Source organism: Myotis brandtii, unplaced genomic scaffold (genome assembly GCF_000412655.1).
Source record: "Myotis brandtii unplaced genomic scaffold, ASM41265v1 scaffold165, whole genome shotgun sequence".
NCBI lineage: Eukaryota > Metazoa > Chordata > Mammalia > Chiroptera > Vespertilionidae > Myotis > Myotis brandtii.
Window position 1 is genome coordinate 16,076,223 of NW_005356042.1, and position 13,250 is coordinate 16,089,472.

Sequence of the window (13,250 nt, forward strand, 5' to 3'; positions counted from 1 at the left end):
GACTGCAGCTTAGGCCTGCTCCCCGCTGGCAAGTGGACATCCCCCGAGGGCTCCCGGGCTGCCAGAGGGATGTCTGATTGCCAGCTTAGGCCCAATCCCCCGGGGAGCGGGCCTAAACCAGCAGGTGGTCATCCCTCGAGGTGTCCCAGACTGCGAGAGGGCACAGGCCGGGCTGAGGGACCCCCCCGCCCCAGTGCACAAATTTTTGTGCACCAGGCCTCTAGTATACTTATAAAAGCCTAAGCAACCTGCCGACCTGCCGACTGGCTGGTAGCTATGACGCACAATGACCACCAGGAGGCAGACGCTCAACACACAGGCATGAAAACATGGAACAGACTGATGAATCTCAGAGGGAAGGGGGAAGGAGGTAGGGTGGGAAGAGATTAACCGAAGATCTTATATGCATACTAGGCCTGGTGCATGTCCCTGGGCCTGGCCTGCAGGGATCGGGCTGAAACTGGCTCTCCGACATCCCTGAAGGGTCCCGGATTGCGAGAGGGTGCAGGCCAGGCTGAGAGACCCCACCGGTGCACGAATCTGTGCACCGGGCCTCTGGTTTTGACATATTTTGGCAAAGTCTGAAAATAGTTCCCCAGGGTAAGAAAAATGAAATTACAGCCCTAACCGCTTTGGCTCAGTGGATAGAGCATCGGCCTGCAGACCGAATGCTCTGATCAAGGACATGTACCTGGATTGCAGGCACATCCCCAGTGGGGGGTGTGCAGGAGGCAGCTGATCGATGTTTCTCTCTCATCGATGTTTCTAACTCTCTATCCCTCTCCCTTCCTCTCTGAAAAAAAATCAATAAAAATATATTTTAAAAAAAGAAAAGAAAAATGAAATTACAACCTGATTTGGTTTAATTCCTAAATAAAAGCTAGAAAACAAATACAAGACAAGGAAGAGTACCTAGTTAAGTTAAAATGAAGAGCTGGATACTTCAAAGTTGGAGGGAAGCAAGAACAAGGAGAAAGAGCAGGGACAAATGTTCTGTATGCACATGAGAAGTGGTTTTCTATCTTGCCAGAGTATCATGGATTAATGACAGAAGTCACTCAGAGAAGCTTGAGGCTTTCAGAATAAGTTGGCAAGTTCGCTGCATTGGAAAGCAAATCGTGATCCCAAAGACCAGGTGGGGAGCCGGAGCACTCACTTTGACATCGGCTTTCCAGGCACAGTGGGAAGCAGGCAATGCTGGGAACATACTAGAAGCTGCTGCCCGAGACTGGTAGGAACTACCACCTGAAAGTCAGTCCACTGTCCTGCCCCCGAAGTAAACAGGTACAAGATGCGAGAGAAAACGTTCCACAAACATCACAGGGACACCATGTCCCTGACACAAGCCTGAAACAATTAAACATCAGAAGCTCAGCTTGAAGCATTTACTGAAGAACTGAGGAAAACCTGCCTCTGAATGACAGAAGAGGCACTAAAGAAGACACCTGCAAGCAGGTGCGACAGGATAAAGCTCCACTTACGCATGACTTCCATGACCCGGTGGCGCAGAAAGGTGCGGCTGCTCTGCAGGGCTCCGAAACGCTTCAGGTCCAGCTCCCAGACGTTTTCTGAGGGATAACCATACACCATCCACTCAGCGAGGTACCTGTTGCGGGGGGGGAGAGGGGCAGTGGTAGTTGGGCCTCAGATGGGATTCACTCAATACTGTACCAGGAATCAAGAACCAACATGATCAAAGATCCTGTCTTGTCAGGGACTGGGTGAGCAATTCTGGGCAATTTCCTTAACTTTCTGGAAGAAACAAACATGGATCCATCTGCTGTGCTCACAAGACCACTATGAGGACTTTAGTTCTAATGATGATTCCCCAGAAAGTGTTTAAGACACGGGGACATCTAGGAAGAAGTAAGACTGAAAGGTATACAGATGTACTGCAATTTATACATCCATGTGTTTATTTTTGTCTCTGTAAAACAGGTTATGGTTATCTGAACACATCTCTGCTCCAAAGGTTTTTTATAACTCCACTTCCGTAACTGTTTTCAGAGCCATTCTACAAGTCACTCAAGAAAAATGGCCTCATTAATTTTTTAAAAGTTTTTAAATTGTGAATACACATAACTAAGCTGACCATCTTAACCACTTTCAAGTGTACCGTATACTAGTTCAGTGGCATCCGACATTCACATTATTGTGTAACCTTCACCACCTTCCATCTTCCCAAACTAAAACTCTTTATTAACCAATCACTCTCCATTCCCTGCCCCAGCCCCTGGCAACCAGCATTTTACTGTCTGTACCATCCATTATGAATTAGACTACTCTAAGTACCTCGCAGAGTGAACCACACAGTATCTGTCCTTTCATGACCAGCTTGTTAAATTTTTATTAGTATCAATTCAATAAAACTAGTGATACTCAGCATGATCATTTATCTCACTCACCACACTTGGATGTTCCCAAATTTAAATACATTTGTTACAGCTGAAAGAGTACACAAGAATCCCATCCCATAGGCTTAGTGACTAACTCCAAAATAGGGGTTCCAAAGTCACTCTGCACATTTCAGGAACATCAGGAGAGCCTTCCATGGTAATTACTTTGAAGGGACTTTAAAATTACATGTATCTTCCTATAATAAGATACCAGATTAAATATATTATTTGCCATTTAACAAATCATTCTAGAAAGAAAGAAGCCCAGTGAACTGAGTGTGAGTGACAAAGACTTACTTTCCAGCTCCTCCACCAAACGAAAGGCCAGCAGAGTTCATTCCTGCCAGGACAAAGTAGCCCTTAACCAAAGGAGACTCACCCATGATGCACCTCATGTCTGGTGTGAAGGTCTCGGGGCAGTTGACCAACTTCATGATCTCCAATGTCTCCAGGTCTGGCATCCTACGCAGGAGGGAGCTCAACAGGGGCTCTGAGCAATAAAAACAGCCAAACAGAGTCCTCAGCTTCAGGGAATTCAAACCTTCCAACTCCTCATACTTTCTAACTCCTCCCTCTCCTTTCATAAAATCTTTTGGAAGAGGTTTTCTAAGAACAGCAATGGGGCCATTTATCAGAGAGCAGAGCCCTTGCTGGAATTAGGGAACACACCTATGAGGTGCTTGGCATGCAGACTGACAAAGAAGATGCTCTGGGAAGGAGAGGAGCTATGGAAGAGCAAACACGTTACAGATAAGGTCTCGAAGGGCTCGGTGCTAAAGCTCTCACAGGGCGCCTGAGGGAGATGCAATGAAGGGCAGGTTCCCTGTGCTGGCATGGCTGCAAAGACAGATGCCCAACCTGTTTTAAGGTGAGTCCATCATCTGGGAGCAGGCCAGTGGGGCAGTGGTCACCAACGACACCAGACTGTGGAGCTGGCTGGTAGGTAGATGGGGCTTGAAATTTTCTACCATAAAAAGTTTACTTTAAAAAAATCCATTAAGGCTAGAAAGGAAACTTCATTATAGATCCTTTCATATCTTTTATATTTGGAACCATGTGAATATATTAACTATTCAATAAATAAAATTAAAAGTATTTTAAAATTGAGTAAAGGACATTAACAAAATAATTCTGCTTTCTAAAAATGTCTTTAGTCTTCTATGAAATCCTAAGAAAAGGTTTCTTCCTAGCTTAAAATTTCAGCAGCAATTTTAGGTGAATAAGTAATAAGCCAAAAGTCCATTAACCAAGAATAGTCTCCTGAATCTGCTACCGAGTAACTGTTCTGAGACCCAGCAAACTCTGTAGCCTGCCCTCTCTAACCTCCACACGGGGCTGTTACAAAGATCAAGTGAGATGCTGTTCTTGAAAATACTTTGAAAATAACATTTTATATAAGTACAGGGCATTATTATTACTACTAGAGGCCCGGTGCACGAAATTCATGCACGGGGAGAAGGGGGCGGGCCCTCAGCCTGGCCTGCACCCTCTTGCAATCTGGGACCCCTCAGGGGATGTCTGACTGCTGGAACCGCTGGCTCCTAATCGTTGGCCTGCCTGACTGCCCCTAACCACTTGCCTGCCTGCCTGATCACCCCTAACCCCTCCTGCCTGCCTGCCTGATTGCCCCTAACCCCTCTGCCTGCCTGCCTGATCGCACCTAACTGCTCGCCTGCCTGCCCGATCGCCCCTAACTGCTCGCCTGACTGCCTCATGCCCCTAACTGCTTGCCTGCCTGCCTGATCACCCCTAACTGCTCACCTGCCTGCCTGCCTCATGCCCCTGCTTGCCTGCCTGCCTGCCTGATTGCCCCTAACCACTCGCCTGCCTGCCTGCCTGATCACCCCTAACCACCTCTGCCTTGGCCCCCGCCATAGCGGCTTCGTCCGGAAGGATGTCCAGAAGGTCATTCGGCTGTCTGGTCTAATTAGCATATTACGCTTTTATTTTTATAGATACAGTTCACACACCAAAGTGGTCCCAGTCTTCCTGTAGGTTGTGAATCTCCAGCTGGTTCTTGCCCTCAGTGAAAATTGGTTTCGGGGTTTTCTCAAAGCCCCCAGACAAGATGCCGCCCTGCCAGTTGCGAATATAAATTCTGCCATCTGCGTCCACAATATCTGAGGAGAGGAACAATAAGGGAGTGGGGAGTGGAAGAGAAGAGCAGGGGTTAGATGTAAGCCAGCTTTCTAAATGGACAGAAAAAAGCAAAGCAGAAACACCCGCTCGCTGTTGGCTTTGCTAACGAACAGCGTCTCATGAACACATCAGCTTTAAAATACCTTTCCAGGCCATCCGGGAGGTTTCCCCTCGCAGATTCACAATGGAGACTTTCTCTGATTACCCTTTACCCCATCAGTTACGTAGAAGCTTTGACTAGTCCTCACAACCAAACTACGTAACTGCCACTGTGCCACATAAAGCCTAAGGAAAGGGGGCACTGCCAAGCCCACTGCAGGATTCAGACCTTCCACGTGAAATCAGCCCTCTCCACAGCACTCGGGGTCACAGAATACCCTGAGTTTATAGCATTCAGGTAAAAAACTCCAGGTTATATTCCAAATATTGTCAATTTAGACCTCTGTCTGGGACTACAATTAGCTTGCAGAAAAACTGCTTAAGTAGAATGCCTGTTTGACCATCCTTTCATAAAGAGTTCTTGAAGGAAAGTCAGAACTGGGCCCCCTCCCTGTAACATGCTCTAGAAAGGAAAAGCTCTTTCGGACACAGCCTGTCCTTCGCAGAGTCTTCCTTCAGAGGACAGAACAGTGGCAAGGAAACAAGATTAAAAACAAAGTGCAGGTCCTCACTTGGTGTGTTGCTCTGCAGAGGGGTCTCCAAGGGGCGAGTCAGGAGGTAGAAGTGTTCGCAGGCATGTAACGGGATACTAATCGGCTCCTCGTTGGACAGACCCAGCTCGTATGCCCACTACAAATGGACAGATTGATTGTGGGTGGAAGAGGAACAGAAAGACACATGAGCAAGTTCAGCCGCTTGAAAAGAGTTTAATTTCAAGTGGCCTGTGTGTGCTCTTGCAACAATGTCAGTGAGGGAAGCCAAGACTCAGCCTGCTTTGGGTTAATTATTTGAATGGGGAACAACACTAGACATTTTAAGTCATAAAACTTACTTTTAGATCAAAAGAAGGCAGATTTCCCATAGTAAAAGGAGCTCATGGGGAGCAAAGGAGGCCTTCTAACGAAATGCCTGGCTTCAAGACAAACCCCAAGTACCATCATAAATGAGCTTCACAGAACAGGAAGTATCCCTACATCACCTTAAACTGTAGAGTGGACAGAAAGGACCAATTTGTCTTCAAAGCACAAGCAGCTTAGTGTTCTGGAAACTGAATCTATGCTCCTGACACATCAGAACAGCCTAATACTTTACCTGCTAGGTTGTTGAATGAAACAAACCACCACAGGAAGATCCAATGCCAGGGATTTATGTCAATGCACAAGTGCTTCCAGGGCCCGGACAGGGGAGCACCAGTTCACCAGGGAGGAGGAGGAGGTACCACAGCTCCACAGGGGAGCAGTGCAGGTTTCCGAGTTCGAGCACAAGAGCCCCGAGTTCCAGCCCTCAGTGTGCCCCCTGCATCCCTTTACTTTGTCCCTAAATAATCTTAAGTCTCTACACCAAAAGTCCCAGAGATAAAAGGTAAATAAGAAAACCAGAGATCCCGCTATTGTTGCTAACTTACCTGACCAGCACAATTGACAAAATACTGGCATTCGATCTGTCCTTTATCAGTCTCCACGCCAGTAACTTCACCTTTTTTGATCATCACGTGAACAACACTTGTCCGGTCATAGATCTGAACACCTGTTCAAGGTAAAGAAAGAGTTGGGCATCGATCCTCAGATGGTCCACAATTAAGGCAGCTGCAGCAGATTCTCAACTCATAAGAAATACTGAAAAGGCCAGGTCAAAGCTTTAATTTTAAAAAACAAAACACCCCTAAGGACCACACCCTGAGACTGTAAATGAGACTTTCCCCAGGTTAAAAATGGCAGACAAATTTAATAAGAGACTTTAGTGCACAGTTCAATTCCAGGAATCATAAAAGGGGCAGGGGAGAAAAGTTCAAAGAGGACAGCTTACATCCTATCTACCCACATGATGAATCAGTTCATTCAAATTGCACAACTCCATGGACACTGAGGTGTCCTCCCTCGTTCACTCAAACCCGGGACATGATCCAAGCTGTGGATTAAATCCCCAAGGTGTGTAGTAACCTTGGAGCCTCTCAGTTCAGGAGGGGAAGGAGTCCCTGAAGTCTGAAGGGTACTAAGTCAGCACTAAACCAGGGTTCCTCAGGACTTCAATAAGAAAAATGTGGCCCCAAGGAAAAATAGTAACAGATAGTGTATTAAAACAAAAAGAGCCAGTGTAGCCCAGCTGGCATCGCTCAGTGGCTGAGCATCGACCTTGAACCAGGAGGTCGTGGTTCTATTCCCAGTCAGGACACAGGCCTGGGTTGTGGGCTCGACCACCAGTGTGGGGCGTGCAGGAGGCAGCCGATCAATGATTCTCTCTCATCATTGATGTTTCTATCTCTCTCTCCCTCTCCCTTCCTCTCTGAAATTAATAAAAATATATTTAAAAATAAAAGAGCCAGTGTACAATACAGTAGCTGAGTTGGTGTCGTTGCCTATTGTGAGACAATTTCTTCAACAACCTCTTCCTCCCTTGTCCCCAGTCTGCTTACCATTTTGGGAGGCAGCACTTGCCAGGGCAAGAGCCACGTCAGCAGAGGACACCACCGCGTCCTCGGGGACGTGCATGGCCCCCGCCAGGTCATGCACGTTGAGCAGAGGGTGCAGCTCGGCCACTTTCTTGGGGGAGATGATCTCAGAAGGGATGCCTATCACACTGCCACGGAACAAAGGGGACAATGACGTCACTGGCCTCTGACAGAGGGCGGGGGCAGTACAGCCAGCACAGGCTTCTAGCCTCACACATACTTCAGCCTGGAGTTGATGCGCTTCAGGGAGATCAGCCGGTCCTGCGTCTGGGCCAGAAAGATGGAGCCTGTCCGTATGTAACCTGTAAGGACAATCAATCAGCCGGACTGAGACCGACCAGGACAAACGTGGGGTGGCGAAGAGGCAAGCCCCCGGGATTATAAGTGAGAAGACCTGCGGTGAGTCCTGGCACTGCCACCATCCAAACATTCTTGGCTCAGAGTTTTGTGAAGATGAAATGAGATTTTAATGCACATGAAATCACTCATAAAATAAAAATGAAAGATGCCACGGCTAAAAAATACTTGGGGGGCAGGTGGAGATAACCCAGACGCATATTCTTCACTCTGCTTAGATTTTCTCCCCGGAGTTTTGGGGGCATGTAACCCCCTGGAATATTCGGTCTTGAGCAAGCAGGTGAATGGCTGGAGGTCACTCATCTTGGATGCAGAGCATCCAGGCCAGATGGCTCCTGTTCCAGCTGAGGCCCTGCCTGCTGTGGGGACTCATGTCCTGGCCTCCACGCTGCCTCTGGCAACCTCCTGACAAATCTATAGGCACCCAATAGCCTTCCACAAACTCCTTGTGCCCACTGCAGCCAGAGTCATTTTCTGTTGTTTGAAATCAACATACCAGACACCACCTTATTACATCTGGGTCAATTTCAAGTCCCCTAAAATGCCATGTCTCTTAGTTCTTATGAAGAAAGAGTTGAATCAGTTATCATTTCAAAGGAAGTATTAATGAGAATAATTTGTTTTCTTAGTTTTTTAGAAATCATCATATGAATATAACCTTCACTGACAAAAGAATGTCTCAGTGTGGAGAACTGAAAGTTCAGAGATTGGTGTTTAAATATAGTAGGTTTACCAGAGTAGTCCAATGACGTGTGGCTAACACAGCCTGAATTTCAGAAAAAGGTTCAGAAGTCATTTTCTACTCACTACCATAGATTACATAGAGCAGAGTACCACTGCATATATGTTCCTTTTATCCCACTAAATTTTTTATAAATGAATGATCACTGACTTGGAAAAACAATTCAACTCCCTGAATCTAGGTTTCTTCAGCTGTAAAAGAATGACCCTTATTATAAGATCAAGGACTATATGGAATACTTTCCAAAGATTATAAAAGCCATTACGTTACCTCTCATTCACTTGACAAAAGTCACACTGAGATTGAAGCACTGCCAACACTAACATCACAGTCGGGGATGAGGACTCGGGGTCATCTGCTGAGTCTGATTAGCAGGTAGTGAACGAACATCTCGAGTAAATGGACTGTTTTCAGAGGAGAAGCAGATAATATCTCCCCTTAAATCTAGGTGCACGTATGTCACTTCATCCTTATTTCATGACCCACCAGCAGTCCATGAGTGAAGTGACCATGGCAGGCACCTGCACAACGCGGGACAGGCGGCCTCTCCTCCCTCCTCGGGGGCCTGTCACCTTTCCCTGCACCATTGGTGGACGACCACAGGCGTGAGACTGAGGCTGGTCCCCTTCTCTCGCTCGCCTGGCTTCCTCACTGCCCACAAGTACCAAGGAGAAGTCGCGCCTACAAGGTTCCAGATGGTGATCCAGAAAGCAAGCTAAGCTCACTCACTTTACAGAAAAGAACCTGTAACCCTGATTCCTGTGGAATCGCACCACCTGAGTGATGCAAGGCCGGGCAATGCACTAGTATCTGGCCCAATGGAACAGGAGCCTATTATGTGGACCCTATTCTGACTCAAACCCTGTTAATGTCTGATTCAAGTACCTGTTGCCATCATTAAACCCAAAGAAGGGACTGCTTCCTGCCTGTCCTGCCTGTAGCAGCATCTTCCCTAGTAAAAGCCAGAGACTGTGCGGCAGCAGGAAGCACTTTTACCACGTTCACTGGAGAGCCCTGCCCTTCAACAGGAGACCTGGCCAAGGGCAATGACACCATGGGGTCAAGGCGCCCAGGATGCATACTGGCCTCACCCAGGCCTGGCCCTGCCATGTGCCCGAGAATACACAGCCTCTTCTTCCAGGCCTCTGGATCCTCTCCTGGCATCTCTCTCCTTCCACGGCTATCAAATCCTAGTTACTAGACAATCAGTCTTCCTCTACAATTTACAAATGAGGTTACACTTCTTGACAGTATGAACTATATAAAATGGAAATGTGATAAACCCTTACTTGTGATCAAAATTTCAAATCTCCCTTTCCCTAATGAAAATGTTGTCAGCGGTCACATGATTTCTAAAAGGGCTGGCGAGGTAAACCACACACTGTGCTTAGACTCTTGTTTGAATAGTCTGCTACTGATGACATGGCAGAGCCACTGCAGCTGGCAAAAGACAAAGCTACCACCCTCTGTCAGGATTAGTCTCGAATTATCTGATTCATTTTATGCAATGTCTTCAAAAGAACGACCCTGACATAGGCAAGTGTCTGGAATTTCATCACTGGGCCTCGCTACCCACTCACGATGATGAGTGCGCTTACCACATTCTCATCAGCCACCAGAGCAGGCTCCAGGTTGGGCTTCTGCTAATCCGTCACCTTACAACAAACTGACAGCCATTCTTTCTGCCTTCGATCGTACGGGACCATCGTGTAGATGGGTCCTCCTCTTCCTGGGACAGTTCCTACTCACTCCAGAGCTAGCTAGCTAGTCCTTCTCCCCAAATTACACAGGTAAGGAGAAACGTGTGAATGCTGTAGAGTCAGGAACATCCTTACTAGTGACTGGTACTTCAATGGGTCAAACTCTGATTTAGCTTCCAAGCACCTAACTTAAAATTCCTCCTCCTCCTCCTCCTCCTCCTCCTGTAGGAGCCAATGCTGCCACTTACTACACTTCAACAAGTGAAATATACAGGAAATGGCCCAGGAAAACCTTAATATCATAAGAATTATACCATCTGAAAAGGGTCTGGAATGATGATTCAATCTTCTCATTTTAAAAACAGGGAAACAAAGCTTGGCCGGCGTGGCTCAGTGGTTGATCATTCAACCCATGAACCAGGAGGTCAAGGTTCAATTCCTGGTCTGGGCACATGCCCAGGTAGTAGGCTCAATCCCCAGTAGGGGGCATGCAGGAGGCAGCCCATTGATGATTCTCTCTCATTATTGATGTTTCTTTCTCTCCCTCTCTTTCTGCCTCTCCTTTCCTCTCTGAAATCAACAAGAACATATTTTTTTTTAAAATAATAAAATAAAAATACGAAACAAAGACAGCTCAAAAGCAAAATGACTTGCCCAAAGTAATACTCTGACTAGTGGCAGAGCCCAAACTACAACTCAGGTCTGAATGACCACTCACCAGGCCAACTTCTGTGGGACCACACACAGTCCCAGCAACAGAGTCTGGGGCCGGGCACACCAGTAAATGGCAGACCCCTGCTTACCTGTTTGGATCCCTGTTTCTTGCTCCAGCTGCTGGTACAGTTTGTTTGAATAGTCTGCCATCTTCTGCTCAATGCCCAAGTGCCTGGCAGTGCTTATGATGCCTGCACAGAACCTCGTAGAGCCAGCAGCCAGCCTGCAGGATGGACCACAAGGCTGTTAGGTGGACTCATACCTGTGAATGCAGCCAGTTCAAGTCCCAGCTACAGCACTGTTCTGTCTGTCGAAAGATGGAAACACCTACATGTCCATCAACATGACACTGATTTCAAATTTTGGAGTTCACCTACACAGTGGAATATTATACAGCCATGAAAAAGGAATAAGAAAGCTTTTATCCCACAGTGTGGAACAATCCTATTGAGAAAAGCAAGGCAAGGAATGCTACCACTTGTATAAAACAGGGAATAAACAAATGGACACCCATTTACACCAATATATACTGAAGAACACAGATCTGTTCCTATGTGGAGAGAGCATCTGGTCCGATTCATCAGGAACTTAACTTGCCTCCAGTGAGGGAAACCTGAAGCCAGAGGTCAGGGATGGGAGAAAGACTTTCCCTGGACACTCTTCTACAATTTTCTATTCTGACTCATGTCAATGTATTGCCTTTTAAGAAATAATAAACTTTTTAAAAATGTCCAATTTGTTGTAGGCAAAAGAACAACAAAAGCCTGAAACAGATAAAAAACACTAGGGGTAAAATGAAGAATTCAAAAAAGCTATGAGCTATAGTTAATAACAACATATCAATGTTGGTTCATTACTGAGTTGGTACCACTAATATAGGATGTTAATAACAAGTGAAAGTGGGGGTAAGTTCGATGGGAACAACCTCCTGTATACTCAATTTTTCTGTAAATCCTACATTCTTTCAAAATAACTTACTGATAAGAACAGATACTACACTTGATCTTAGCCAAAAAGCCGAGAAGCGACTGCAAAATAACTTACTTAAATGAAAAACAAAAACAAATAGAGCAGCCTGGCCTGCATGGCTCAGTGGTTGAGCGTCAGCCTATAAACCAGGAGATCATGGTTCGATCTCCAGTCAGGGCTCATGTCCGGGTTGTGGGCTCAATCCCCAGTGTGGGGTATGCAGGCAGCAGCCAATCAATGATTCTCTCTCATCCCTGATGTTTCTATTTCTCTCTCCCTCTCCTTTCCTCTCGGAAATCAATAAAAATACATATATTAAAAACAAACAAACAAATAGAGCAGGATACAGGCAATTTCATTCTGACTCCTAGAGGGAGCTCTTGGCCCCAGGATTTGTGTTGCTGCCTGACTATAAGAAGGAGAACAGATGGCAAGATGTGCTCTGAACGTGAATAAACGCATGCTTCGGACACTTGGTTTGCAGGACTCTGCCAGCTCTCCAAAACCAGGAAACATGAGTTTTAAGCATCACCAAACAAAGCCCAGTACAGGATTTCCACCTGTGATTCTTCTCATGCTCCTAGCAACACTGATTAGCTAGTGGTGAGACAGTATCACCAAAAGGAGGAGGAGAGGGAAGGAGGGAATCATGCCCAGTGGATCCTTACCTGCCCTGCTCCAAAAGGACAATGTCCTTCCACCCCATCTTGGACAGGTGATAGGCCACGGATGTGCCCATGATTCCCCCGCCACAGATGACCACCTGCGCCTGGGCAGGCAGGGCGACAGAATGCGCCTCGGCCGCTGATGCACCACTTCTGGCTGAGGGCCAGTTCTGCCATCCTCGGCTGGTTCTTTGTCTTTGGACCACCGATAGCAACCGGTAAAACATCACGTCTGTCAGCAATGGGAGGCGTGCGCTCACTCAGTCAGGAGGAGTTCCCAAGCACTTGACCTAGACAGAAAAACGAAACATATTTCATTCTACTGTGCTGAGTGCATACGATTCATGAGAAAAAAAGGATGAAATAAAAACAATCGTTGTTCATTTAGCAAGTAGGTGAAGACTGACTGAGTCCCATACATTGTGCTAACTTTGATACAGCAGCGAGCAATAATGAGGAGGTCCCAGCCTTTAGTAACTTACATCTGAGAGACGATGAGACTGTGTGAGTGTGTATGCGAAAGTGGCGGCAATAAACAAAGTAAGTCACAAAGAGTAACTAACTTTAACACCGTGGTCAGGAAAGAAGATGACATTGTGAAAAGATGTGACAGACTAAATGGAAGCAGCTACCAGAGTGTTCCAGTGGACTGACATTGTCCTTCTCTTGGCTTCTGTGATACCTTTGCCTGGTTTTCCAGGAATAGGGAATGCGCCTGGCAGGCTGAGGGTGAGTGTATAAAGGTGAGAAACTGTGGCTCAGTGGATTGAACATATAATCCCATGCACAAAGAGGTTGCTGGAACAAGTGTCTAAGGCCCTGATGGGAGACAGACCTTGATGAGCCCAAGCACAGAGAGGAAGCCAGCCTGACCCCAGCGTGAGGAGCAAGGGGGCCAGGATCTAGGAGAAAACTGGAGAGGCAGGCAGAAAGCCACTACACACCGCCCTTGGATGTGGG

The 13,250-nt window shown here is 46.7% G+C and overlaps 1 protein-coding gene across 2 annotated transcripts in view; it reads right to left on the minus strand.

The window, feature by feature from the left end:
* PDPR (pyruvate dehydrogenase phosphatase regulatory subunit) overlaps positions 1-12,655 on the minus strand; it is a 32,699-nt gene extending 20,044 nt beyond the window's left edge. The window contains exons 1-9 of one of the 2 annotated variants that reach the window (XM_005862629.2): positions 12,294-12,655; positions 10,746-10,879; positions 7,364-7,445; positions 7,108-7,271; positions 6,100-6,221; positions 5,207-5,324; positions 4,367-4,516; positions 2,694-2,886; positions 1,482-1,606 (exon numbers count right to left, since the gene is read on the minus strand). In XM_005862629.2, the coding sequence (XP_005862691.1) occupies positions 1,482-1,606; positions 2,694-2,886; positions 4,367-4,516; positions 5,207-5,324; positions 6,100-6,221; positions 7,108-7,271; positions 7,364-7,445; positions 10,746-10,879; positions 12,294-12,517 (1,312 nt within the window). In that variant the 5' untranslated portion in view covers positions 12,518-12,655. The remainder of the gene's footprint in view (positions 1-1,481; positions 1,607-2,693; positions 2,887-4,366; positions 4,517-5,206; positions 5,325-6,099; positions 6,222-7,107; positions 7,272-7,363; positions 7,446-10,745; positions 10,880-12,293) is intronic. The other variant, XM_014536747.1, reaches the window with a different exon arrangement.
* Positions 12,656-13,250: the final 595 nt, after the last annotated feature.